General features: G+C 34.2%; 3 protein-coding genes across 3 annotated transcripts; 1 reads left to right on the top strand and 2 right to left on the bottom strand.

The window, feature by feature from the left end:
- Positions 1-7,638: 7,638 nt before the first annotated feature.
- LOC140862120 (uncharacterized) lies at positions 7,639-8,824 on the top strand. The gene is made up of 3 exons (XM_073265125.1): positions 7,639-7,648; positions 7,866-8,551; positions 8,639-8,824. The coding sequence occupies exons 1-3, from the start codon at positions 7,639-7,641 to the stop codon at positions 8,822-8,824; spliced, it is 882 nt and encodes a 293-aa protein (XP_073121226.1).
- Positions 8,825-9,199: 375 nt separating this feature from the next.
- LOC140862119 (putative late blight resistance protein homolog R1A-3) lies at positions 9,200-12,185 on the bottom strand. Its single transcript, XM_073265124.1, has 2 exons — positions 9,545-12,185; positions 9,200-9,411 (listed from the first exon to the last, which is right to left on the bottom strand). The coding sequence occupies exons 1-2, from the start codon at positions 12,183-12,185 to the stop codon at positions 9,200-9,202; spliced, it is 2,853 nt and encodes a 950-aa protein (XP_073121225.1).
- Positions 12,186-18,275: 6,090 nt separating this feature from the next.
- LOC140862118 (uncharacterized) lies at positions 18,276-20,511 on the bottom strand. Its single transcript, XM_073265123.1, has 6 exons — positions 20,396-20,511; positions 20,161-20,302; positions 19,364-19,672; positions 18,982-19,264; positions 18,834-18,870; positions 18,276-18,366 (listed from the first exon to the last, which is right to left on the bottom strand). The coding sequence occupies exons 1-6, from the start codon at positions 20,509-20,511 to the stop codon at positions 18,276-18,278; spliced, it is 978 nt and encodes a 325-aa protein (XP_073121224.1).
- Between the last annotated feature and the right edge of the window lie 4,887 nt (positions 20,512-25,398).

Here is a 25,398-nt window from a genome sequence, read left to right as displayed (position 1 = left end):
ACGTTTCTCGTTTTTCGATAGTTCCGACGTTTTCTGCACTTGGTTTAGACTTATATTTCATGTTTCACAATTTTTAGACAGGTGTATGAATTGTTATGAATTTTCTAATGAATCCTTAAATCTATAGAACTTGATTTTTAAAGTGGTCAATCTACTTAGAAAAACAGTTTGGAAATGTTAAATCTAGGAAACAATCAACCTGGAATTCTGGCACATTTTAAATACAAAATTGTATAAATTTATGAGTTATACTTACTGTCAATATTTCAAAAATTTTGGAACTACTTTAAAATTATTATGAATTTTCTTGTAAATTAACAAAGAGGTACACACTTAGAGATGACAATGGGTCGGGTCCGCATCAAATCCGCCATGGCAGGGCAGGTATAGACCCGCCTAAGCGGGTCCATAAACGGATTTGGGGCGGCACGAGCCCTGCCATAATATATATGTATATAAATTTAAAATATGTATTTATATATATACATATAAAATATATATGTAATATTAATAATATATTATAATTATATTTTTATACCAAATAATATTTTATCCATAATTTGAGTGTATAATATTATTGGATTGAAATGAATTTATTTTATTATGATATGTTTAGTATAAAAATATATAATTATAATATTTTTTTGCTAATAATTATTAATTAATTATAGTTGATAAATTTTAACTTGTGAGAATATTTTTTGTCTTAAATATTATCAATATATATTTGAAATTAAATTTAATGATTTTTGTTAATTTTTAAATTATTTAATTTAATAAATTTAAAAATATTTAATTTTTGGCGGGTCCAACGGGTTTAACCCGGATTGGACCCCCCGGGTTTGCAGGACAGGGCGAGTCCAAAGAAAGGCGTGAAGGGTCCCGGGTTTAGCCAAACCCGCCCATGACCCGCTCTGTTGCCATCCTTATCCACACTTGTTTGAGTACGAATTTTGATCATGAACTAGTCTAGCATCCGGTAGTATTACTAACATATGATATATCCAAAAATTATAGGAATCTGAAGTTATCTACTCATTCAGAGAGTAAGTATTGAGGTGAGGTTTTCTCTCCATAAGGTTTCATTCTGTGAGAAATATTATCTTTTTTGTACAACCTTTTTGGCATTCGGCCTGAAAATTATAATGAGACATCATCTCAAATATTGTTCATCCTAGTTTCTTGATTTGTTTTTGCTTATACATGATTATTGCATTTATCTAAATGAAATAATATCTTGGTTGATCATCGATCGAATGAATGTATGATCGAAAGATCAAAATATAGAATGAATAAAAATCATTAACCAAAGACAGAGCCCTGGACAATGAACTTCGGCCTGGAGATTGAGTCCACTGGACAACGAACTTTGGTTTGGATATTGAGTCCAATGAACAACATGTTAAATCCGGTTAAATGGTTCATCTGAACAATGTGACTTATGTCCAGAGATGTGAGTTCACTTTGGCTCGTATCATTCCGTGTAGTGAAAAAAAAATACTCACGTGATGCTTAGTACGATGTTATTAAATGTGATGTCTTATCATATCAGAACGACTATATATATTTCCGAAGCTTGCTTATCGATTCTGCATACTTGTAAGTCTATTGGTTCTGTTCTATTGGTTCTGATATGTTTAAAAACTATTACGCTTAAGTGATGCTATATGGAATATCTACTGGTTTTCTTCCAGATTACTGTTTTTAGACAAATGGTATTTTCTAAAATTCTATGATTTTCTCTACGGTTAAGTTTCTACTGGTTTTGTTCTGGTCTTGTTCACCAGTCTAATGAGTTATTTTATTTTCTAAGTTTTTATCATTCTACTGCTACAGGTGCAACATGTGTCCGCCAAAACTAAAATCCTTAACAAGAGATGATAAATCATGTTGAAGTTGCTGGTTCTGTACAGGTTGCTGACATAGTTCAATATTGTACAAAGTCTGTTTTTTCTCTCATACAAACTCAAAATAGAGTGATTCTTGATTCTATGGAAAGATAAGAGAAACTGCTACAACATTTATGTCTATCCATTTGCCCAGAAATCTACGAATCAAGAGATTAAATCACTCGAACAGAACATATGCGCTCGCCTGCTTTGTCCTCGATTTTTTTTGGAGCAGACCTGATATTTCAAGCATATCTCTCTCATATGAAATCCAAATTGAGTAATTCTTGATGCGTTGGAAAGCAAGAACAAGGGCTACAACTTTTTATGCTTATCATTTTGCCCAGAAATCAACACATCATGATCTATAAAACTTCGATCGCTCAACATCTCCTCGACCGCTTCGAGCAGATCTGGTATTTTGATCATAAATTTCTCATATAAACAACAAATTGAGTGATTGTTGTGGAGTTGGAAATTCAAGATCAAGAGTTACAAGACAACATTTGCTCAAGCAGTCGAGATTTTATCACTTGGTCTCTCAACAAGTCGAGGTGTTGTCACCTGCTCTCACTCGACCGCTCAATAAGCTTGTAACCTGCTCTCACTCGATCGCTCACCTAGCTTGTCACATGCTCTCTCCATTTGACTGGTCCACTTCCAGATTTTGTCAATCTGTCAAAGGTACTTTCCAAAAGTGAAAATATGATCGTTATGTTATTTTTCAACAGTCATATTCTTGTGTCTAACGTCTATATCATTCTTGGATGCTATAAATTCAAGATCTAAAGATTGAAGAAAAGAGAGAGTGAACAACCAAAATATTAATCAGCTAAGTTAGAGCTTTTTCACATGAAGATGGCGTCAAAACAGATCCATTCGGCTAGTTGAGAGCTTGCACTTGGTGTGAAAAACACAAAAGAATTATTGAGCTCTCACAGTCAAGTTGTTCACACCCCAACTTACTCACACACATTTTTTAGATTTGTATAGATTAGTTGAGTGAAAATATTTGCACAAAGACGTTAAAGATGTGTAAACTTTGTATCTTTAGTTTTATTTCATTGGAGAGAACTAATAATCTAGGAGTTCCGACTTAGGCGGTGGGGTAAGTCCTAAGGTTTAAGTGGGTGTATTACAAGACGTTGTAATAACCAAAGTCTTCTAGTGTATCATTCCCTATGAGGAAGAATGTGTGGCGTAGGAGATTGAGCTCCGAACATCCTAAAAAAAAATTCGTGCATCTTTACTTTATCACATTTACTTATTTCTTGTTGTTTTTGGATGATTTGCAAGAAATTTATGTGTTCTCTCTAAAACACCAAAATGTTGCATTCAAAGTGTTTGATGAAATGCTTCAACCAAAATGCTTTTACTGTATTAACTTGCAATATTTTCAAATGATTTTCGAAGTGCTTAATTAGTTTTTAGATGAATTATTTTTAGTGTTCCACTTTATTTTGTAACCAAACTCGATATAATTTATCGGTGCTCGATTCATATTTGAACATTTCAAGAACGAGCTATTTTTAAAGTGTGTATTCACCCTTACTACACACATCTGATCTCCAACATTATTTATAATTAAAAATGAAAAAAAAATTTGTTGTGACGTAAATTAACTTGTCATTAAGTGCCAAAAACATTGAAAAGAATGATTATAAAATAAAAATAAATGTATAAATGTATAAAATTAAATTCAATAATAAAATTAATTCGAAGATAGTTACTGAAAACTAAAACTTAAAACTTAATCCACATTTATAGAAAAAACTTAAGATCCGGAAATAAGATTTTAGCTACTATTAGAAAAATAATATATCTCAAAATAAATATAAATAAATAGATTATTTGATTGTTACTTAGTTATTTAGATTATAAATTTGATTAAATTTAAGTATTATTTAATGTTATATTATATCTAATATAAACCGTCTCACGAATTAGTTTGGTGAAACTGATCTCTTGCTCGATCTATTCCATGAAAAATGACTTTTTATGCCAAAATATTGTTTTTCAATCTATATACGGATCAGATCAACCCATTTTATGAATAAATATAATACGAGACCTACACAAAATTTAAAAAATTGAAATGAAATTAAGAATAAAATAATATATAATGATAATAAAAGTTAGTGGATTATTTAGTATTTTGTTATTAATTACTTTATATATAATAAAAATCATTTATTTGTTTTACTAGTTACTACTACTACTATTACGAACAACAATAATAACAACAACACTAGCGATTTTAGTGATATTTGTTATTATGTAATTAGTTTTCATCAAAAGTTTTTGTAAAAGAACATTGTTTATTATAATATATATCATATTATTAATATAATGGATTAAGTGACATATATATCACGTTGAGTATTGAAATACAATTTCATATAATTTTGAAGGTTTTTAGTGCGATTAAATTGAGTGATAAATTAATAAATCAATATATATTGATTATTATTTATGTACTTTATGACTCTGACTAATTCTTATAGAAAACGATGAAGTGATAATATATAAAAAAAATTAAAATTAAAATTATAGTACTTTAAGCTATTAGAAAAATAATATATACTAGTATTTCGCTGCACGCGTTGCATGCTAGTACATTTCGTTTTTTTAACGAATACATTAAATAATAAATTGTAAAATTAAAAAATAATAAAAATATAACGTTTTCCTAAACAAATATTCAAAATATATATATATATATATATCTTATAAAGTGAGTGTCATTTTTGTAAATAAAGGAATATAAAAGGGCACAAAGTGAGCATCTTATGGCTAGAAAATAGAAAACCGTAAAAAATGACTATTTTGCCAAATAATTTTGGTTTTATTGAAAATTAAGTTATGAGATAATGGTAATTTCAAATCATACTTCACCAATTAATTGAAAGTTTGTTAATTATAGGGTATCTACTTTAATAAGATATATATATATATATATATATTAGATGAGAGTTGGAAAATTTCAAATAAAAAATAAAATAATAAACTAACATGACAAAAAATTAACGACTTAAAATTTTAGCTATTATGTTATTTGTTAATTAAAAATGCTAACTTCAATATCTAAATATTAATTATTACAATGATTTAGTATGTTTTGTTTTTCATTGTTTATACACTTGTCAAAATGGGCTTAGTCCGCCGGACCAGCCTGCCCCGCCATAGAAATGGGTTGGGTTGGGTTGGGCAAATCTTAGCCCATTTGGAGGCGGGCCGCGGGTTAGGGCGGGCTGGCCCGCCAATTTTTTTTTTTATTAATTTTTTTTTTTGCAAAATTGTATTTTTTAGTGCTTTTATACATATTTTTTAGTTTTATTGAACTTATTTTGAATGAATTTTGATGATACTTAAATATTTATTATTTTTTTAATTTTTTCATATTTTATTTTACTAATTAAATTTATATATTATTAATTTTTTATAGTAATACTTTCTAATATTGATTAAACTATTTGATTAAATTTTATTTTTGATTTTCTTAAAATTTCAAGTGTTTTATAATTTTTTTAATTAAAAAAATAACATTTATTTTTAAAAAAATTAATAAAAAATTAGCGGGCCGACCTACCCAACCCGCGGCCCAAGGCGGGTTGGGTTGGGTTGAGCATTTGGAGGTCCGCCCAAATGATGAGCCGCCCCGCCCCGCCCCGCCCCGCCTAAAGGCGGGTTGAGGCGGGTTGCGGGTCGGCCCGCCCGTTTTGACATGTATAATTGTTTATTCTCATTTAATATTGAGTCAATGTTTTAGAGTATTTTTATTTATCTCTTTATATTTCCATCTATATATCACTTTGTACCAAATGTGCTAAATGTATTTCTAAACAATTTGATTTTTATGCTTATGATATATTCATGTTTCAAAGTTATATATAAAGTATTGAGTCAATAGTTTTTTTCTTGAATTGGACAGTGAAGTAGATCATTATATATTTCATTATTAGTACTCTCTCCGTCTTGATTATATGATCTTAATTTTTTTTCCCACACAGATTAAGAAAAATAATTGAGAAACAAATTATGTAAACACTTTCTATTGTAATCCTATATATTTAATGTATTAAAAAATTGTTGTGTAATCAATGGCGGAGCCCAAAATTTCTACCCGGGCAACAGTTTTTATCCCTTGACTCCTTCAATATTTTGGAATAAAATATCTGGGCTATCATTAAATTAATCCAAAATCCTTAAAATTAATATATTTAATTTTTTTAAAAAAATTTGTGCCACCCGGGCGGGTGGCAATAAGTGTGGCTCCGCCACTGTGCGTAATTGTCAAGATGTAGTTAATATGAGTATATTGGTAAAAAAATGTGAAAAAAACTATCATAAAATATGGTATATGTCTATATATTTGAGAAAAGAAAAAACGTGTCTTGTATTATTGAGATGGAGGGAGAATCATTTTTAGTTCAATCATATAACTTCTTGGTAATAAAATAATTGATTTTATGTGCGGACCACATATTTTCTAATAATATTTATATAAAAAAATCTTATGATTTAGTATCTCGTAGACTTGTGCACTTTCCATTGATTTTTTTCCCCAATAATTTATGTTCCACACCTCAGAGATGCTAAGACTCTTTCACTGCATTTTGCTTTTGAATTATTTACTATTTGGGAGTCGTTTCGTGTCTTCTATTTCGTGATTATGTATGCTATTGGTATCACCTAAATTAATGGGTGACAATATTGGGACATTTCGTCAATAAAGATATTATTAAATTTTTTTTATAACGTGGGAATCCGCAACCGCTATTTTTGATGCGTACTGGATAAATCGCCGGATTAACGCAATAGTCTGCAAACTACGTTAGTCAAGTAAACCACATTAGACAAACCCGGTGTGACAGACTAGTCCAAAAAGGTGTTGGTAGGGAGAATCAAACTTCTGACCTCTGGCGTAGAGTTCACCTATTCCACCGACTTGAACACCCTCTGGGAGCCAAAAATCTTATTAAATTGTTTGTTCTGTTATTGGTTACTTAATTCTTAGCATTAATCTGTTATTCTGTTATGGCAATTTGTAATACTATTTTATTATAAATAGTCAAAAGCCGATTGAATAAGATATATTAGCCTTCCTCCGTTTTCAGCTCCTTATTAGATTACTCCATAAGAGCATCCCCAAGGGGGCGATCAAGTTCCACCCCAACTTGATCGCCCCCATCACTCACCCCTCCAAGGGGCAAGGAACATCCGCGTGCGATCAAGTGTTGGGCCCCGCGCGGAGCCTCTCCGCGCAGTCAAGCCCATCAATTAATAAATTTTTTTTTAAATCAATGGCCAGAAAGATCTGGTCGTTGATAAATAAAGGGCCAGAAAAATCTGGCCCTTTTATTTAAAAAAAAAATGAACAAAAAAAAGAAGGGCCGAGATGATTTTTCCGTTGAAGATCAACGGCCATATCAATTTCAGACTGATTTTTTTCAAAAAAATTATTAATAATTCAAAAAAAAATTTAAAAAAATTCCGAATTTTTTTAAAAATATTCTAAAAAGTACAAACAGCCATAATTTTCAAAATTCATGAAATTTCCTATAAATATACTCATTTCCATTTCATTTTACACATTTCCACTTTTTTTTTTGCATATTCACACACTTAATTTTCAATATTTTTCATGGCACACATGAGTTCTTCATCATCGGACGATAAAATTATGTCACATGATCCGATGATGGACGACTTTATCTCCCCACCACATTCAATAACCCAGAAACTAATAATGAACGTTTGTACGCTTCAATCAGGGAGTCAAGTCGCGTACGTGGCTACAAACGGAAATCAAAAAATCGAGAATGTGTTGCCGGGGCTCGAAAATTATTTAAAGATTATTTCGCCGACAGCCCCGTCTACAACGAGCATGATTTTCGAAGGCGATTCCGTATGAGAATACCTTTGATTTTTAGAATTGTGGAAGCTTTACAGACCAATGTGTCTTACTTTGTCTAGGGAGGGACGAAACCGATAAACTCGGGTTGTCATCACTACAAAAGGTTACGGCTGTTGTTCGGATGCTTGCATATGATGTTGCAGGCGATGCTGTTAATGAATATTTGAGGATTGGTGCATCGACATCGTTGGAGTGTTTGAAAACATTTTGCAAGGGGATGAATGAGATATTTTCTGAACAATATTTGAGGCAACCAACATCTGAGGACGTTGCTCGGCTAAATGCTGAAAATTCTAGAAGAGGATTTTCCGGGATGCTTGGAAGCATTGATTGCATGCATTGGGCTTGTAAAAATTATCCGGCAGCTTGGGCAGGGCAATATCAAAGTGGACATCAAAAAGAACCTTCAATCATACTACAAGCGGTTGCATCAAAAAATTTATGGATTTGGCATGCATATTTCGGCGTATCAGGATGCAAAAACGACATCAACGTACCAGAGAGGTCCAACTTGTTCTTAAATCTTGCAAAGGAAGAAGCCCCTCCAGTGCAATTTGAGGTGAACGAGAATGAATACAACATGGGAGACTATCTTGCCGACGACATTTATCCATCTTGGGCTGCCTTTGTCAAAACTATCCCCCGACCCCTCTCGCAAAAACAAAGGATTTTTGCACAATATCAAGAGGGGGTGAGAAAAGATGTAGAACGAGCCTTTGGTGTACTCCAAGCACGCTGGCATATAGTGAGAGGTTCATCTCGCTTGTGAGATCCATTTGATCTAGATTATATAATGAAAATATGTATCATTCTACATAACATGATTGTGAAGGACGAAAGGGAGGATATACTCGAAGATCACGATTTTCCAACTATAGATGATGAACATGTGTCACCAAACGTTGTCCCTTCAAGAGATCCTACTGTAGAGTTCAACGCCTTTTTAGAACGACATGTCAGTATTCGAAACCGAGAAATGCACCACAATCTTCAAAAAGACCTAATCGAACATATTTGAAATTTACATAGGGATGCATAGTGAAACTTGTCCACTTTTATTTACTTGTGTAAATTTTAATTGATGTACCTATTTCAACATCACCACTACAACATCACCACACCACTGTAGAAACGTACAATGAAGTTATCAACGCTGACATCATCATGCGATCAAGTTACTAACTTGACCACACCAATTTTCTCACATCTTTGTACATGCTCTAACATTAAAGTACCAAGACTGGCTTTACTCAAGAATGGAGCAGCCAAGAGAATGTACACATTCATATGCTCAACAAGACATTTATCACAGTCGCGGAACGAACTTTGCTGACTTTATCATTGAAAAAACCAAATGAACTAAAAGTGTTTGAGATTGTTCATCTACTACCTTCTATTCTGCAACAATCTGGACAACATCATATATCGGCGTACGATAGCCTTCAACAGTGGAAGGGCTAAAAAATGTGGGAATCTTTGCAAGATCAACAAACGAATTAAACGTATAGATATTAGCAATAAACAAATGAGTTGCATCAAACATGAGACCAGCAAGGAAAAGAGCACATAAAATCTGATGAGATGCAATCGAAGAGCGAACAAAGGCTGCAGGTAACACAAACATGATGCTGGACAAATACATAACAATGAAAAGACATCAAATGACGGCATTGAAGGTGAAGCAATACAGAAAACAGATTAATAATGTAGTTTACAAATTACATGAATTGTCTAGTACCCCAGCTCACAGGAACCTGGACCAGAAGGTCATAATTTCCGAGGTTTTGTTGTTCCTCTTGTATCTTCTTTGCAGAAGAATAGGCTGAATCACTACAGAGTGCTAATGAAATCGTTCGAAGTGTTGGTATTTCTCCAATACCTTCTGGGATTTCCTGTAAGCATCTAAGACACCGAAGTTCCAATTTCTCAAGGCTAGGGAAATGAGAGCTTTCTGCTATCCACTCCACAAGATCCGTAAGTTCAATTCGTAAGGACTTCAATTCAAGGAATTGTCCTTCCACAGGGTTCCACGCAAGCCCTTTTGCTGCATAATGTGCCAAATCAAGAACTTCGAGATGAGGCAGCGTGCCAACCACCGTCAAATCTTCCCAAGGCACTCCGCACCTTTCCAAAGTCAACTTCTTGAGTGATTGTGGAAAGCGGAGATTTCGCAGCACATTCTCATAACTGTCAAAGATAAGTGATTCGAGATTATGTAAATTGGAAAGATTGAAAACTTCATGGTAATCCCATCCAATGCCCCTGGAGAATCGCTGGTAAGTAATTCCCAGTTTTTTTAAGTTTGGGATTCTTTGAACGACCTCATCCGTACACCTGAAATTCCTTATCTTGTAGAGTGTTTGCAGGTTTTTCAGAACAATAATATCACCCCTGCCATTTTCTATGTTGGTGCTCGGTGGATCAGGCAAATGAAAGACTCCTACTTCCCTTTTTAAATGCCTGAGTTGTAGCATTTCCCATATTTCAGCAGGTAGATTTATTGGCATCAAACCAGAAATGGTGACAGTCTGCAAATTCCATAGTAGGGAGAGAGATTCTAAGGTATTCAACAGACTTGAAAAAATTCCAGCGTCGTAATCTATGAATCTAGAGTTAACTAATCGCACAATTTCTTCATTAGAGAAGGTATAATCCCTTTTTTGTATTGTTCGCAGTCCATGCAGCTTTGCCAACGTGGATTTTAACTCCTCTTCGTCGGAGCTTCGCTTACTAATAAGCCGACGATTATTATCAATGATTGTGCTATGACTGTTGAGGCTATGCATCATAGTGACACGAACAAATTTCTCCTTTTGAGCTTCCCTGAGGCATAGGTCTTTGAAGAGATCATGGATGGTGCAAGTTTTGATTTTGTTTCTAGACCCATAATCATGAACCTGAACAAGATTTCTATCAATTAGATCTTTTAAATTATCCTTTGCAATTTCCTCAAAACTTCTAGATCTTATTGGTTTCAGAATCCCCTCCGCTATCCATAGTTTAACGACCCTTGAAATTCTAATCTTATGGTCTTCCGGAAATATGGCCACGTAAAGGAAACATGGTTTTAGATGAATAGGCAAGTGCTTATAACTTAAAGAAAATACCTCAGAACAGAGCCCATTACCTCCCATATTTAATGACTCATATGTGTTTTGAGCAACATACTCCCAATAATGAACATTTAGGCTAGACTTTGCAAGAAGTCCACCGATGGCAACAATGGCTAGAGGAAGTCCTCTACAATTTCGCACGATTCTCTGTCCTAAATCCTCTAACTCAGGAGGGCAACTTTCTTTACCAAACACCTTGTCACAAAACAAAACCCAACTTTGATCCTTGTCCAGAAAATGTAGTTGATGCGAGGTACACGATACAAAATAGTCAGCAACATTTGATAGTCTCGTGGTGACCATGACTCGACTACCATTGTTATTATCCGGTAAAAACCTCTTTATGCCATCCCAAACCTTGACACTCCACATGTCATCCATCACAATGAAATATCTTCTATCAAACAAACTTCTATGTAGAGATGATCCTAATTCATCATCATTCTCTTGAGTGATTTCTTCAACTCCCATCTCTTTTAATAGGCCTAAAAGTATTTTGTGCACACTATATCGTTGAGATATTGTAACCCAAGCACGAAGATCGAAGTGGTTCACAATCGATGGATCATGGAGAACCTTTTTAGCGAGGGTAGTCTTGCCGATGCCACCCATCCCGACGATGGGGAGAATCTGGAGACTTGATTCGTCCCCAGTGAGTGTGTCCATTATTTGAATCAAATTTTTATCAAATCCCACCATAGTATTCTTGCTTTTGGAAGCAACTCGTACGAAAGAACCAAAAGTGGCATCTTTTCTTGGCTGCTGCACGATTTTGATCCCTTCGAGTCTCTTAATCTTCATCGCATCTTTATTCAGAGAACGGAATTCTTCTAGAACCTTTTGCAAATGTCGACTGAACAGAGTGGAGCTCCACAATATATTGGAGAGTGTCATTTTCTTTAAAAAAAGGTTGAAATGACTAAACATCCCTCCTCTTGTACTTTCGACATTAGAATTTCGAAGAATTTGCAAATTTTGACGGAACAGAGTACTTCCAGCTTCCGAATCTTCAAGAATTTGATCCACCAGACGACCTTCGATGATATCTTCTGCTGCATATGCTGAGATTACAATTTTTGCCTCCAGTGCCTGAATCTCATCCCCCCTCGTCAGCGAAAACTCTTCCAGAAATTCTTGCAAGAAAGTGATATTTTGAAGCAGAGAACGGATCTGGGCTTTGTCAAGAACAGCCATTTGGCGCGGTGGGTGTTGCAGTAACTGGTCAAGAATATGTCCGAGGGACAGAAGAGATGCATAAGCTGCCATTGTTGATTTGAGGTTCCAAAATCAATCAATCTGTGATTTCTTTGTATTAGCATTGACTTTAAGGCTAATTGCAGTAACTCGTTTGAATTTTATATTTCTTTGTCACAATTTTTAGGGTTTTTGAATCGAATGACACGAATTCTTAAAACATATTTCTTAAAACATATTTCAATCACATTGAACGTGGGCCGTGGCCGCCAGCTTGTCTGAATGTAATATAAAAAGACTTGTGGTCTTTCACATTCTAACAATCTTTCTGGAACATATATAATATATATATATATATATGTATATATATTTTTGAGAATTTTTTGGAACATATTTTAAAACTATTACAACATGAGAAAATTTATATTTATTTTATTAATTATTGAGATTTATTTTATTTTGTAAAATTTAATATCCAATTCCTTACAGCTTATGTAAAACGTGACATTGGATGCTTGTATTATGTTAGTGTTGTTTCAAAAAAAAAATTATTGTTTTCTCAACAAAACCAATGGTGTTTTTAAGGCAACGGTGCGGGTATGGGTATGAGACGAGTTTGGCTAAACTTGGGACTCATTCTGCGAATTCCACGGGTCCAATTCGGGTTAGACCCGTTGGACTCGCTAGAAATTAAATAATTTTAAATTTATTAAATTTAAAAATTAATTGACAACGCACTAGAAAAACCGGCTATGGTAACACTATGCAGATTCCATATATAGTGGTGATAGAGATTTTAAAGGTTTCAACAGATTTTTTTTTAAAAAAAATACATTGTTGAAATCAATGTATGATCTAGAGCTAACTATTTGCACAGTTTCTTTGTAAGAAAAGATATAGAGAGTGTTTACAATAGATTGTGATTTTTGTAGAAGTGATTAATTTATAGATTATAAAAAAAGTTAAGAAAAATCAAAAGTTGGTAGTGTTTGGAAACAAATGTGAAAATCTAAAAATCAAAGTTGGGTAGTATTTGATAAATAAGTGATTAGAGTGATTTTAGCAATGACCTTCTTATTAAAATCACTTTTCGAGAATCATAATCACCACATGACTAGCTTTTGAATTTCAATTAAGTTAAACATAAGCTAACACATAATCTAAGTTTAAGAAACACACAAAAATGATTTTTTTAAGCCAAAAGCTAACAATCACTTTTTTTAGTGATTGCAAACACTTCAATAACCCATGTTGAGTGATCTTAGCAGTTTAGGCAGCGCGTTTTGAAGATGTGGATTTTAATTCACTACATTCCAATGAACGAATGTCAAAGACCTTTTTTGCCATTCCTCTTCGCTGGAGATTGGCAGAAGAATAAGCCGACGCGAGTGTTTTGAAGAGCTTTTACTTATTTAAAAATGATTCTTGTAAAGATTATTTTGAAGTTGGTGAGAAGCTAAATCATGAAGTGTTTGGAAATAGAAGTTGAAAGCTAATACAAGCTAAAGTTTAGTGTTTGAAGAATAATTGCTTTCAAGCTTAATTTTTTAACTAAATGACAATCATACCCTTATTTAATTATTTAATTTTTGATACTTACACTATAAAAAATGACTTTATATATTATTATTACATTATTAATTTTATATCAAAAATATTTTATTTTTATAATAATTGAAAAAATATACAAGATTAATAAAAATAAAAATATAAAAAATGACAAAATTTGTATAAATATACAAGATATGTACAAAAAATTTATGAAAATGCAATATATACATATATTTAAATAAATTATTGTAATAATAATGTAAAATTAAAAAATATATTTTTCTAAAAAAATGCTTGTAATAATAATGTAAAATTAAAAAAAATTTAAAATAAAAGAATATGTAATATGATAATTTTATTAAGTATAAATGTCAACTTGTAATTTTATACCTTAAACAAAAAAGCAGAAGCCAAAAAAATCATCAAAATTTTGCTTCATGTTTTGGGTAAAAGTTGTAGAAGCTAAAGCAGAAGTTAACATTCACAAACACTCAAAAACACTTTTATGTAGCTAGTAGCTAGAAGCTAAGAAGCACTTTGTAGAAACTCTACCAAACACTCTTTTATAATAGACTCTGCTATGATTGTTGAGGTCATGCATCATAGTAACACAACAAAATTTCTCCTTTTGAGCTTCCCTCAGGCATAGGCGCCGACTGTGCACTGGACTCATGAGAAAATAAACTCGCCAAGAAAGCTTTCAGAGCTTTTTGATTTTTCTTTCGTCTCTTTTAGAGAGTGTTTTGGAGAGCTTTTACTTATTTAAAAGTGATTTTAGTAGAGATTATTTTGAAGTTGGTGAGAAGCTAACGTATGGAGTGTTTAAAAATAGAAGTTGAAAGTTAATACAAGCTAAAGTTTAGTGTTTGGAGAATAATTACTTCCAAGCTTATTTTAACTAAATGACAACTATACCCTTATTTGATTATTTAATTTTTGATACTCACACTATAAAAAATGAGTTTATATATTATTATTACATTATGAATTTTGTATCAAAAATATTTTATTTTTTATAAGATTAATACTTGAAAAATATATAATATTAATAAAAATAAAGATAAAAAAACTTGTATAAATGTACAAGATATGTACAAAAATTTATGAAAATGCAATATATATATGTATATTTAAATAAATTCTTGTAATAATAATGTAAAATTTTAAAAAATATTTTTTTAAAAATGCTTGTAATAATAATGTAAAATTTAAAATTATTTTTTTTAAAAAATACTTGTAATAATAATGTAAAATTAAAAAATATTTAAAAAATAATAATAAAAGCATATGTAATATGATAAGTTTATTAAGAGCTATATATGTCAACTTGTAATTTTATACCTTAACCAAAAAGACAGAAGCAAAAAAATAATTCAAATTTTAGCTTCTTGCTTTTGGGTAAAAATTGTAGATGCTAAAACAAAATTTAACATTCACAAACACTCAAAAACACTTCTATGCAGCTAGCTAGAAGCTAAGAAATACTTTGTAGAAGCTCTACCAAACACTCTCTTAGTCTGCCACGAAGATCTTCTTAAATATGCAGTTCTTATAAATTCCCTATTCTCCGTTTTTTTCCGATTTTTTCTTGCAAATAAATTTTTTTTTTTTGGTGTGTAAATAAATATATGCTGCGATTACATTTAATTTGAAAACGTAAATAAAACTTCCATACCACACTACAAAAAGTAAAAAAAAAATGATATAATAAGAATAAAGAAGTTGTGATATAGTGATATGAAATATTCCTCTCCCCAGGATTAATGTAGTTAATTCCTGTTTGGTAGCGCTTAATTGTGTCACGCCCAAATTATGCGACTCAATCAGATAAACAAATAATGCAGTAGTCTGAGTAGGGATCGTTTCCACGAGGAAAATTAAATTTAAGGTGTTCTAAATAAACTAAATGGGGTTTTGAGATTGGGATTAACTACTGAAAATTTAAGCAATTAATATTTAATATTATCACTAGCATGCAAGATCGAAAATTAAACTGGAGAAATCAATAAGAGACGAAACTTGGTATCGGTCCACTAAACCCTTGATATTTATTCATTCAATCATCGATTCCCTAAAAATAATTAATCCTATCAAATATTCATCATTGGAAAACTAATTCATGTTTCACCTTAATTTTAGTTAATTAGACACCAGCGTTCTAGATTAACCCTTACCCCATAAATTAACCCAATACCAACGATCAGATTTAAATCCACGGTAGCATTCAAACTAAGGATGTAAACGAGCCGAACCGAGCCGAACTATAGCAAAATTTTAGTGTTCGAGTTCGAGCTCGAGTTCGAATTGAGATATTCGAAGTTCGGCTCGAAGCTCGAAACTTTTTTTATTTTCGGCTCAAGTTTGATTCGATAGAGAATTCGAGTTCGAGTTCGAGTTTGAGTTCGGTTCGAATATATTATATAATATTTATATAATATTATCTATATATAATATAATACATATAATATTATTTATAATATATATTATATAAATGTTCGCGAGCCGGCTCGCGAATATTCGAACATAATATATTAGGCTCGAGTTCGGCTCGTATAATAGTTCGAGTTCGGCTCGAGTTCGGCTAGAGTTCGAAAAATTCGAATTCGAATCGAATATTTTTTCGAGCCGGCTCGAAAATTTTGCGAGCCGGTTCGGCTCGTTTACAGCCCTAATTCAAACGAGTAAAACTGATGAATCTAGACAACACATGCACCAGCGGATGTATTTAGCCTAGTCAATAGTTGATCCTACGATTTAATAAATTCAACAGCAGAAAACATCAAACGTAGTTGCTTCGCAAATTTCTTGATTCAAAAAATTACGGATTTGAATTCTAATTTAGCTATAGTTTGCATAGCAAAATCCTAAGATGGCAAATCCTAAAATCTCACACACAAACATGAAATAAAACAGATAAAAAATCGATAGTCAATAAGAATTAAACAGTGAAAATCGAATCTCATGAATAAATAATATCAAGGTTTCGTCTTCCTCAACCAAGTATAAAAGTTAGTTACAACGATTCATCAAAAACTCAAGAAAAATTCAAAAGAAGAGAAGAAAACTTGATAGAGCGATGGAAAATAAAAACTAGCCGTCTTAGAGATCTCCAAAAGTCTGATAATAATCTCTAAAAATCGGAATAAAAGCCTAATAAAAGCTAGAGTCCAAAATAACAAAGTTTCCAAAATTACAAAATATTTCCCGAACAGTCTAGCGCGCTCGATCGCATGAGTACGTCCGATCGAGCGCATGAAAAATTGTGTTCCTACTGTATTGACTTTCCTCGGCCGCGCTCGATCGCGTGAGTTCCTTGGATCGAGCGCATGAAAAATTCTTTGCCCACTGCCTTGAATCTTCAGATGTCGCGCTCGATCCTAGGAGTATATCCGATCGAGCGCATGAGACTTTGCAAAAATCCAATTTCTTCTTGAATTTTGATAATTTCTATACATTAAACCCGGGAGTATATTATGTAGCTAAATGCATGCATAAAACAAAACTAAGATAAAACATGAACAAAGACATATGAATGTATGCAAACTACTAACAAAATAACATTAAAATATGCAAACAAAACACGACTATCAAATACCCCCACACTTAATCCTTACTCGCCCTCGAGTAAGTCATACAACAACAGAATGAAACACATAAGTAAGGACGATCATGCATAAAATAGCCTCAAAAAAGAATCTTCTCACAAAAGTAAAAAACAAGTGCACATGTACTCTCGATCATCAATGATACACCTTCAGTCGAATGCGAATGTGTGTGTGTGACATGTTACCCCAGTTACGTGCAACTTCAAAAGACAAAGTGTCAAGACTGTTCGCCGACCTAAAAACAATTCAGTGCAAGTCTCACAATCAAGAACTCTCCTCCCAACAATCCATCAACAAAACATAAACTCTCTTAAGCATATTACGCATCAATTATTTTACTTCTTTTTACAGTCCCAATAATTACCCGCATTCTTTGCTATGAAATAGTGAATAGGATTTCATTCACATTCCAAGCCCGGATGAAGCTGATGTCTTACTAAGTTTTTTTTCAAGGCTTAACCCCATTTTTTTTTTCCGCAAACTTAGCCACAAACAAGATGAGTAGGGTTTCAAACATCTCTCTCGCAACCCGGATGGAGTCGATTGCTCATAAACATGTTATAAAGTTTATTTATTTTCTATTCTAAAAGTACCCAGAGAGTAAATGCTAAATCAACAAGATCATCGAGACTCAAGAACCATCAAGTTTCACAAACACCTATTGTTGTGCAATGGTCCAACAGACATTCACAATATCAAATACATCACTACACTTCACTGGTTAAACAAGCGTGCTTAATATTCAACAATCAACCTACTGTTTCTCAAATCCAATCAAGAGTAAAAATTTTCAAAATTTTCATTTTTTTTACTTTCATCATCATAGGCTAACAATCATCATCCTACTTATGCATACGAAACAAACAAAAACAAAATGAATGCAATGAATGTAATGAATGCACCCCCCACACTTAAATGAAGCATTGCCCTCAATGCCTCAAACACAAGAAACAACAAAAAACTAAACAAAATGCAAAGCAAGAATGTAAAACAAAAATCCCCTGGTTTAAGTGTTGGCACTGTCCTCTTCATCATCTGACAGCATCACGGAAGAATCATATTGAAACTTTGACTGCGGAGGTGGCGGCATTCGGTTTCTGAAATCAACAAAAATAAAACGCAAAAACAAAATGAAAGATAAAAACTAACTAAAAGAAAATAACACTGGGTTGCCTCCTAGTCAGCGCCTCTTTTTACAGTCGTCGGCCCGACTGCATTTTCCTTTTACTCATGGTGGTTCATATCTAGTTTTCCTAACCACCTTCACCCACTTGCGCAGTTTTTCAGTAATGTTTGTTCTTTGCTTCCTCTGCTTTGATTTCTGGGAAATTACTCTTGATCAATCCGGAGGAAGTTTCGGCTCAGCTTTAGATGCCTGCAAATCAGAAGAAAAATTTTTAGCATTAAAATTCTCAGCGGGTCTTACAATGATCTCCTAACTTTATCCCTATTCACAAACTTCTTGTGTTTTTGCGAAAAGTGTTTAATGACATCAAAATTATTAACAATAATTTCACAATCAAGAATTTGAAGGGTATAAAAAATATGAAACTTAACAATCTACCTATCAAACTCCATAGTGAGAGTACCATTATTCACATCTATAACAGACTTTGAAGTTTTCAAAAATGGTCTTTCAAGCAAAATAGGACTATTCAAATCATTATTTTTCATATCAAGCACATAGAAATCAGCAGGAAAAACCAAATTACCAACTTGCACAAGCACATATTCTAACAGACCCCTAGGATAAAAAGTAGATCTATCAGCCATTTGGATAACGATTGTAGTTTCAGTCAAAGGCCCAAGATTTAAGGAAACATAAATAGAGTATGTCATGACATTAATCGATGCTCCTAAATCTAGCATGGTCATGTCAAGCTGAACATCTCCTATTTTACAATGAATAGAAAACATACTTGGGTCCTTGCATTTTGTAAGTATTTTTCTTTGAATTACAGCAGAAACCTGTTCTCCCAATTCAACTTTCTGACACTACATCAGTTTGTATTTTCGCTTCACAGTACACAACTCTTTTAAAAATTTAGCATAGCAAGGTACTTGTTTGATAACATCTAACAAAGGAATATTTACCTCACATCTACGAAAAACTTCATACAACCCCTTAATTTCTTCCTCCTTCCTAGACTCTTTCAATGCTAAGGGAAAAGGGGCAAAAATCTTATACTCAGAAAGGGGAGGAAACTTATCTCTTGGTGCTTCTTGAATTTTTTTATTCTCCTCCACCTTAGATTCCTTGTCATCTTCGTCCTCTACCGGTTCTTTCACCACTTCTTTATTAACCTTCAACTCCTTTCCACTCCTCAAGGTAATTGCACTCATATTCTCCTTTGGATTCACCACAGTCTGTGATGGTAAGTTGTTCGAATTCAATTCCTCCAACTGCGGTTTCCAATTGCCCCATTTGATTATTCAACTTTTGGATACTTGCTCGAGTTTCCTGTTGAAAAGCTACAGTATTAGTAGCAAGATCCTTAACAATGTTCTCTAGAAACTCACCAGGCGTGGGAATTTAAGGATGCTGTTGTTGTGGATGATATGGTGGCCTATAATCTTGATTATTCGGCTGCACATGAGGTGCAGGCTGATTCACCGAAGGGTTTTCCATATCTGAGGTTGGGATGATCCTTCCAACCTGGATTGTATGTGTTCGAATAAGGATCATACTTCTGTTGTGGTGGTCCGGGAAATCCTCCTGATGCATTGACTTGCTCAGCATATCCCTCTTGAAGCGTGAGACACATGTCAGTTGCGTGTCCCCTTGTAGTGAAAATTTCACAAACCTTCATATTTTGTCCATTACCTACAGTCATTTGACGCACAAGAGACGTCAGATCAATCAGTTGTTGTTCAAGGGAAGAAACATATACCTCATTGTTCCTTCTGGGTGCTGGATCACTCCTGTTGGTGCCAAATTGTTGAGAATTGGCAGCCATATTCTCGATTAAATTCCTTGCTTGAACTGGAGTTTTGTCCACAAAGACTCCTCCACTGACCGCATCTAGCATATTCCTGTCATGAGACAACAAACCTTCATAGCAGTATTGGATTAAAATATTTTCACTTATCTGATGTTGCGGACAGCTAGCACAAAGCTTCTTGAACCGCTCCCAGTATTCATGTAGTGATTCCCCCGAGTATTGCTTGATTCCATAGATTTCCTTCCGGATGTTCGCGGCTCTAGAGGCTGGGAAGTATTTCTCCAGAAAGATTCTTTTCATCTCTGTCCAAGTTGTGATAGAACCATAGGGCAAGTAATATAGTCAATCCTTAGCAGCACTCTTCAAAGAGAAAGAAAAATCTCTCAGCTGGATCTGCTCCTCTGTCACTCCATGGGGTTTCATACTTGTGCAAACCACGTGGAATTCCATCAAGTGTTTATTCGGGTCCTCACCTGCAAGACCATTAAAGGAAGGTAATAAGTGAATCAATTCAGATTTAAGCTCGAAAGTTGCATTATTTTCTAAAGTAGGAAAATTAATGCATAAAAGTTGTTGATTGGGATCAGGAGTGCCCAATTGTCTAAGACTCAGATTCGCGTTAGCAACCATCTCTTATTCTGGAAAAGCAGCTCGAGCAGCTTCCTCTTGTTGTTTTCTACGAAGTTCTCTCCTTCGCCTATGCAAAGTCCTTTCAATTTTCGGGTCGTAGAGAAAGTCTTCTTCAGCAAAATCACTTGCAAGCATGAACGAGAGAGAACTAGAAACAAAGAAAAGAGAAGAGAGTAAGATTAATCAAAATAAAATAAAAATAAAAAAACACAATAAATTAAACACTGTTCCCCGGCAACGGCGCCAAAATTTGGTAGCGCTTAATCGTGTCACGCCCAAATTACCCAACTAAATCAGATAAACAAATAATGAAGTAGTGTGAGTAGGGATCGTTCCCACGAGAAAAAGGTAAATTTAATGTGTTCTAAATAAACTAAAGGGGGTTTTGAGATTGGGATTAACTACTAAAATTTAAGCAATTAACATTTAATATTATCACTAGCATGCAAGATCAAAAATTAAACTGGAAAAATCAATAAGAGACGAGACTTGATATCGGTCGACTACACCCTTGATATTTATTCATTCAATCATCGATTCCCTAAAAATAATTAATCATATCAAATATTCATCATTGGAAAACTAATTCTTGTTTCACCTTAATTTTAGTTAATTAGACACCAGCATTCTAGATTAACTCTTACCCCATAAATTAAACCAATACCAGCGATCAGATTTAAATACGGTAGCATTCAAACGAGTAAAACTGATGAATCTAGACAACACATGCACCAGCGAATGTATTTAGCCTAGTAAATAGTTGATCCTACGGTTTAATAAATTCAACAACAGAAAATATCAAACGTAGTTGCTTCGCAAATTAATTGATTCAAACAATTACGGATTTGAATTCTAATTTAGCTATAGTTTTCATAGCAAAATCCTAAGATGGCCAATGCTAAAATCTCACACACAAACATGAAATAAAACAGATCAAAAATCGATAGTCAATAAGAATTAAACAGTGAAAATTGAATCTCATGAATAAATTATATCAAGGTTTTGTCTCTCTCAACCAAGTATAAAAGTTAGTTACAACGATTCATCAAAAACTCAAGAAAAATTCAAAAGAAGAGAAGAAAACTTGAGAGAGCGATGGAAAATAAAATATAGCCGCCTTAGAGATCTCCAAAAGTATGATAATAATCTCTAAAAATCGGAATTAAAGCCTAATAAAAGCTAGAGTCCAAAATAACAAAGTTTCCAAAATTACAAAATATTTCCCGAACAGACTAGCGCGCTCGATCGCATGAGTACGTCCGATCGAGCTCATGAAAAATTGCGTTCTTACTTTTTTGACTTTCCTCGGCCGCACTCGATCGCGTGAGTTCCTTGGATCGCGCACTTGAAAAATGCTTTGCCCACTGCCTTGAATCTTCAGATGTCGCGCTCGATCCTAGGAGTATATCCGATCGAGCGCATGAGTCTTTGCAAAAATCCAATTTCTTCTTAAAGTTTGATAATTTCTACACATTAAACCCGGAATTATATTATGTAGCTAAATGCATGCATAAAACAAAACTAAGATAAAACATGAACACATACATATGAATGTATGCAAACTACTAACAAAATAACATTAAAATATGCAAACAAAACACGACTATCATTGTTCGTTATATAATGTTTGATACGATTTTAATAATAGTGATTAAATTTATATATTGGCTTGTAATGAAGAAATTAACCTTACCATAATAAATGTTATTTTTCATTGTTATTCAAGATCTTGCACATAGACCTGGCCACGGTCCGGGTCCGCCGGTTTCGGGTTGGTTTTTTACCAACCCTTAACCGGCCCGCCCATGGTCGGTTCTGGTCCGGATTGGTGAACCGGCTGTTTCGGTCCGGTTAACCAACAGTTCAGGGTCCGGTTCAAACCTTGTAATTTAAAAAAAAACTCCATTTTCTTTTGAATGCGCAGGGGTGGCGCGGCTGCGCCTATCACCTGCGCCGTTGCGCAGCTGCTGCGCATTAATTTCAGCAAAGCGGCCGCGTCTCTCACCTGCGCGGGCGCGCCAATGCTGGCGCAATCCTGCGCAGCAGCCGCGCGGCCGCGCAGGTGAGAGGCGTGGGCGCGCCTCTTGGGCGGTGAAGGCCTGAAACTGAATTTTGCATTCAAATTTTTTTAAAATTTTTTTATAAGACATATGCGCAGCATTGGCGCGCCCGCGCCGCGATGAAGGCCTGAAACTGAATTTTTCATTTCAAACTTTTTTTAAAAAAAAATTTATAAGACATATTCTTTAAATAAACTCAATCAAATAGTTCATATCTCTATAAAAATATCTATTATATTTATTAAATAAATATATATTAGAATTTTAACATCTTATATTACCAATCTATAACATTTTATTCTGCTTCACTCGCATTTTATCCCGTCGTAGTTTCGGATATTCCTTCGATATCATCTTGGTCTTCTTCATCACTTTGAATATGTTGTGTTCGAGTAGCGGCTTTTGATCAACCATTGAGCAAACATTGGGCTTCCAAATTTTCCATATATTGTATACTACAATTGTCTACTAATGTACTACGAGTTAGTACAGCTAGTATTAAATTTTTTAATACACACCAACACCACCATGGTAAAAATTATGGAAGATATACCAAATTTAACATAATATTATACCACAATAAGTCTCTATCATACTATCTTTTCCATCTATTGTACTACTGTTCAATATAATCGATACTGCGTTTTTGCCCACGAACCAACACCACCATGATAAACATGTATGAAAGATGTACCAAATTTAACATAAACTCATACCGTAAATAATCTCTATTGTACTTACTTTTTTCATCTATTGTACTACTGATTAAAATAACTAGTACTACGTTTCTGACTACAAACCAACACCACTATGGTAACCATGTTGGAAGATGTACCAAATTTAACAACATATAATACCGTAAATAGCATCTATTATACCTCATTTTCCATATATTGTACTACTGGACAATATAACTAGTGCTGCGTTTCTGACCGCACACCAACACCATCATGGTAAATATGCATAGAACATGTACCAAATTTAACATAAACTCATACAGTAAATAGTCTATATTATACTTCATTTTCCATTTATTGTACGACTGATTGATATAACTAGTACCGTGTTTCTTACCACGAGCCAACACCACCATGGTAAACATGTATGGATGATGTGCCAAATTTAACAATACATATTACCTCAAATAGCCTTTATTATACCTCATTTTCCATATATTGTACTACCGGACAATATAACCAGTATTGCGTTTTTGACCACGCACCCACACCACCATGGTTAACATGTATAGAAGATGTACCAAATTTAACAACACATCATACCACAAATAGCCTCTATATATACCACATTTTCCCTATATTATACTACTAGACTCTTAAACCAAATATGCGTTTCTGGTCGCGCGCCAATACCACCATGGTAAACATGTATAGAAGATGTACCAAATGTAACAAACCATCATATCGCAAATAGTCTCCATTATACTTCATTTTCGATCTATTGTACTAATGGTCAATATAACCGGTACTGCGTCTGACCACCCACCTACATCACCATTGATGTTACAAAATCAGGTCATTGGATGCATGTAGTGACCCGTATTCGTAATTTACCATTATTGAGTAATTAATCATGTAATCATGCTTGGATTAAGTAAAACATGATTAAGGATATTCCTAAGGAGTTAACGGAGTCCAGAAATGGATCCAGAACACTCGAAAATGGCCGAAAGGGTCCAAGACTCGAGTGGGATCGGAACCACCGATCCAGGATCGGAGCCTCCGATATTGGTGAGTTCGGAACCACATCGAAAGCACGGAGATCGGAACGTCCGATCAGGATCGGAGCTTCCGATCAGCTGTCGGTGACAGGTGTGTGGTTGCATGTGGACCGAATTGACATGTGGCGATCGGAGCGTCCGATCGGAGAACGGAGCTTCCGATCTGCCGGAACGGAACGTCCGATCGAGGAACGGAGCTTCCGATCGACGTCTATAAATATGAGGTCCGAGCTCCTCATTTGGTGCCAATTCCGAATTCCTCTCCTCCGCCCTAGTAGCTCTATTTTGGGCTTTGGGTACTCTTATTTTAGAGTTGGAGTAGGAAATATATATTAGTATAGTCAGGCAGTGTCTGACATAGTAGCGAGGCAGTGCTCGCGTAGCGGAGCAGTGCTCGAGGCTGTGGAGCTGCAGCAGGGGTGTGCCCCTAGTTGCAAGGTAGTCGCCATCAGTGGGGTGACGACGGACGTAGGTATAGCTATGGTCTCCTTAAATTATTTAGGAGTATGCAGTAGCTTAGTTAAGGCTTTTAGAGCTTTATTATTGATGCATGGGTAATTGCATTGTAGTAGCAGTAGATGGACTAGTAGGCTTGGAGTCTAGGTCAGCGGAGCTAGGTTTGACCAGCAATTGTAGAGGTACGTAAGTACTGACTGAGATGGCCAGCATGATATATATTATATGTGTTGTATGAGTATGTGCTATATGATTTACCATGTTTTACGGTTTTAGCACATGCATATGTTTTTACGGAGACTG

This window comes from Henckelia pumila, chromosome 4 (genome assembly GCF_033568475.1).
Source record: "Henckelia pumila isolate YLH828 chromosome 4, ASM3356847v2, whole genome shotgun sequence".
Lineage (NCBI taxonomy): Eukaryota > Viridiplantae > Streptophyta > Magnoliopsida > Lamiales > Gesneriaceae > Henckelia > Henckelia pumila.
This window is presented reverse-complemented; position numbering and strand designations above follow the sequence as displayed.

What these genes read in the sequence shown, in the direction of transcription:
- LOC140862120 (XM_073265125.1), top strand. An exon ending in TCCAAGCACGCTGGCATATA is followed by an intron (nt 8,552 to 8,638) that starts GTGAGAGGTTCA and finishes ATGATTGTGAAG; the next exon opens with GACGAAAGGGAGGATATACT.
- LOC140862119 (XM_073265124.1), bottom strand. Translation starts at nt 12,185, where the DNA reads ATGGCAGCTTATGCATCTCTTCTGTCCCTCGGACATATTCTTGACCAG. An exon ending in CCAGGTTCCTGTGAGCTGGG is followed by an intron (nt 9,412 to 9,544) that starts GTACTAGACAAT and finishes TGTTACCTGCAG; the next exon opens with CCTTTGTTCGCTCTTCGATT.
- LOC140862118 (XM_073265123.1), bottom strand. Translation starts at nt 20,511, where the DNA reads ATGAAAAGAATCTTTCTGGAGAAATACTTCCCAGCCTCTAGAGCCGCG. An exon ending in CACCCAGAAGGAACAATGAG is followed by an intron (nt 19,673 to 20,160) that starts GTATATGTTTCT and finishes TGGAAACCGCAG; the next exon opens with TTGGAGGAATTGAATTCGAA. An exon ending in AAGTTTTTCGTAGATGTGAG is followed by an intron (nt 19,265 to 19,363) that starts GTAAATATTCCT and finishes AAACTGATGTAG; the next exon opens with TGTCAGAAAGTTGAATTGGG.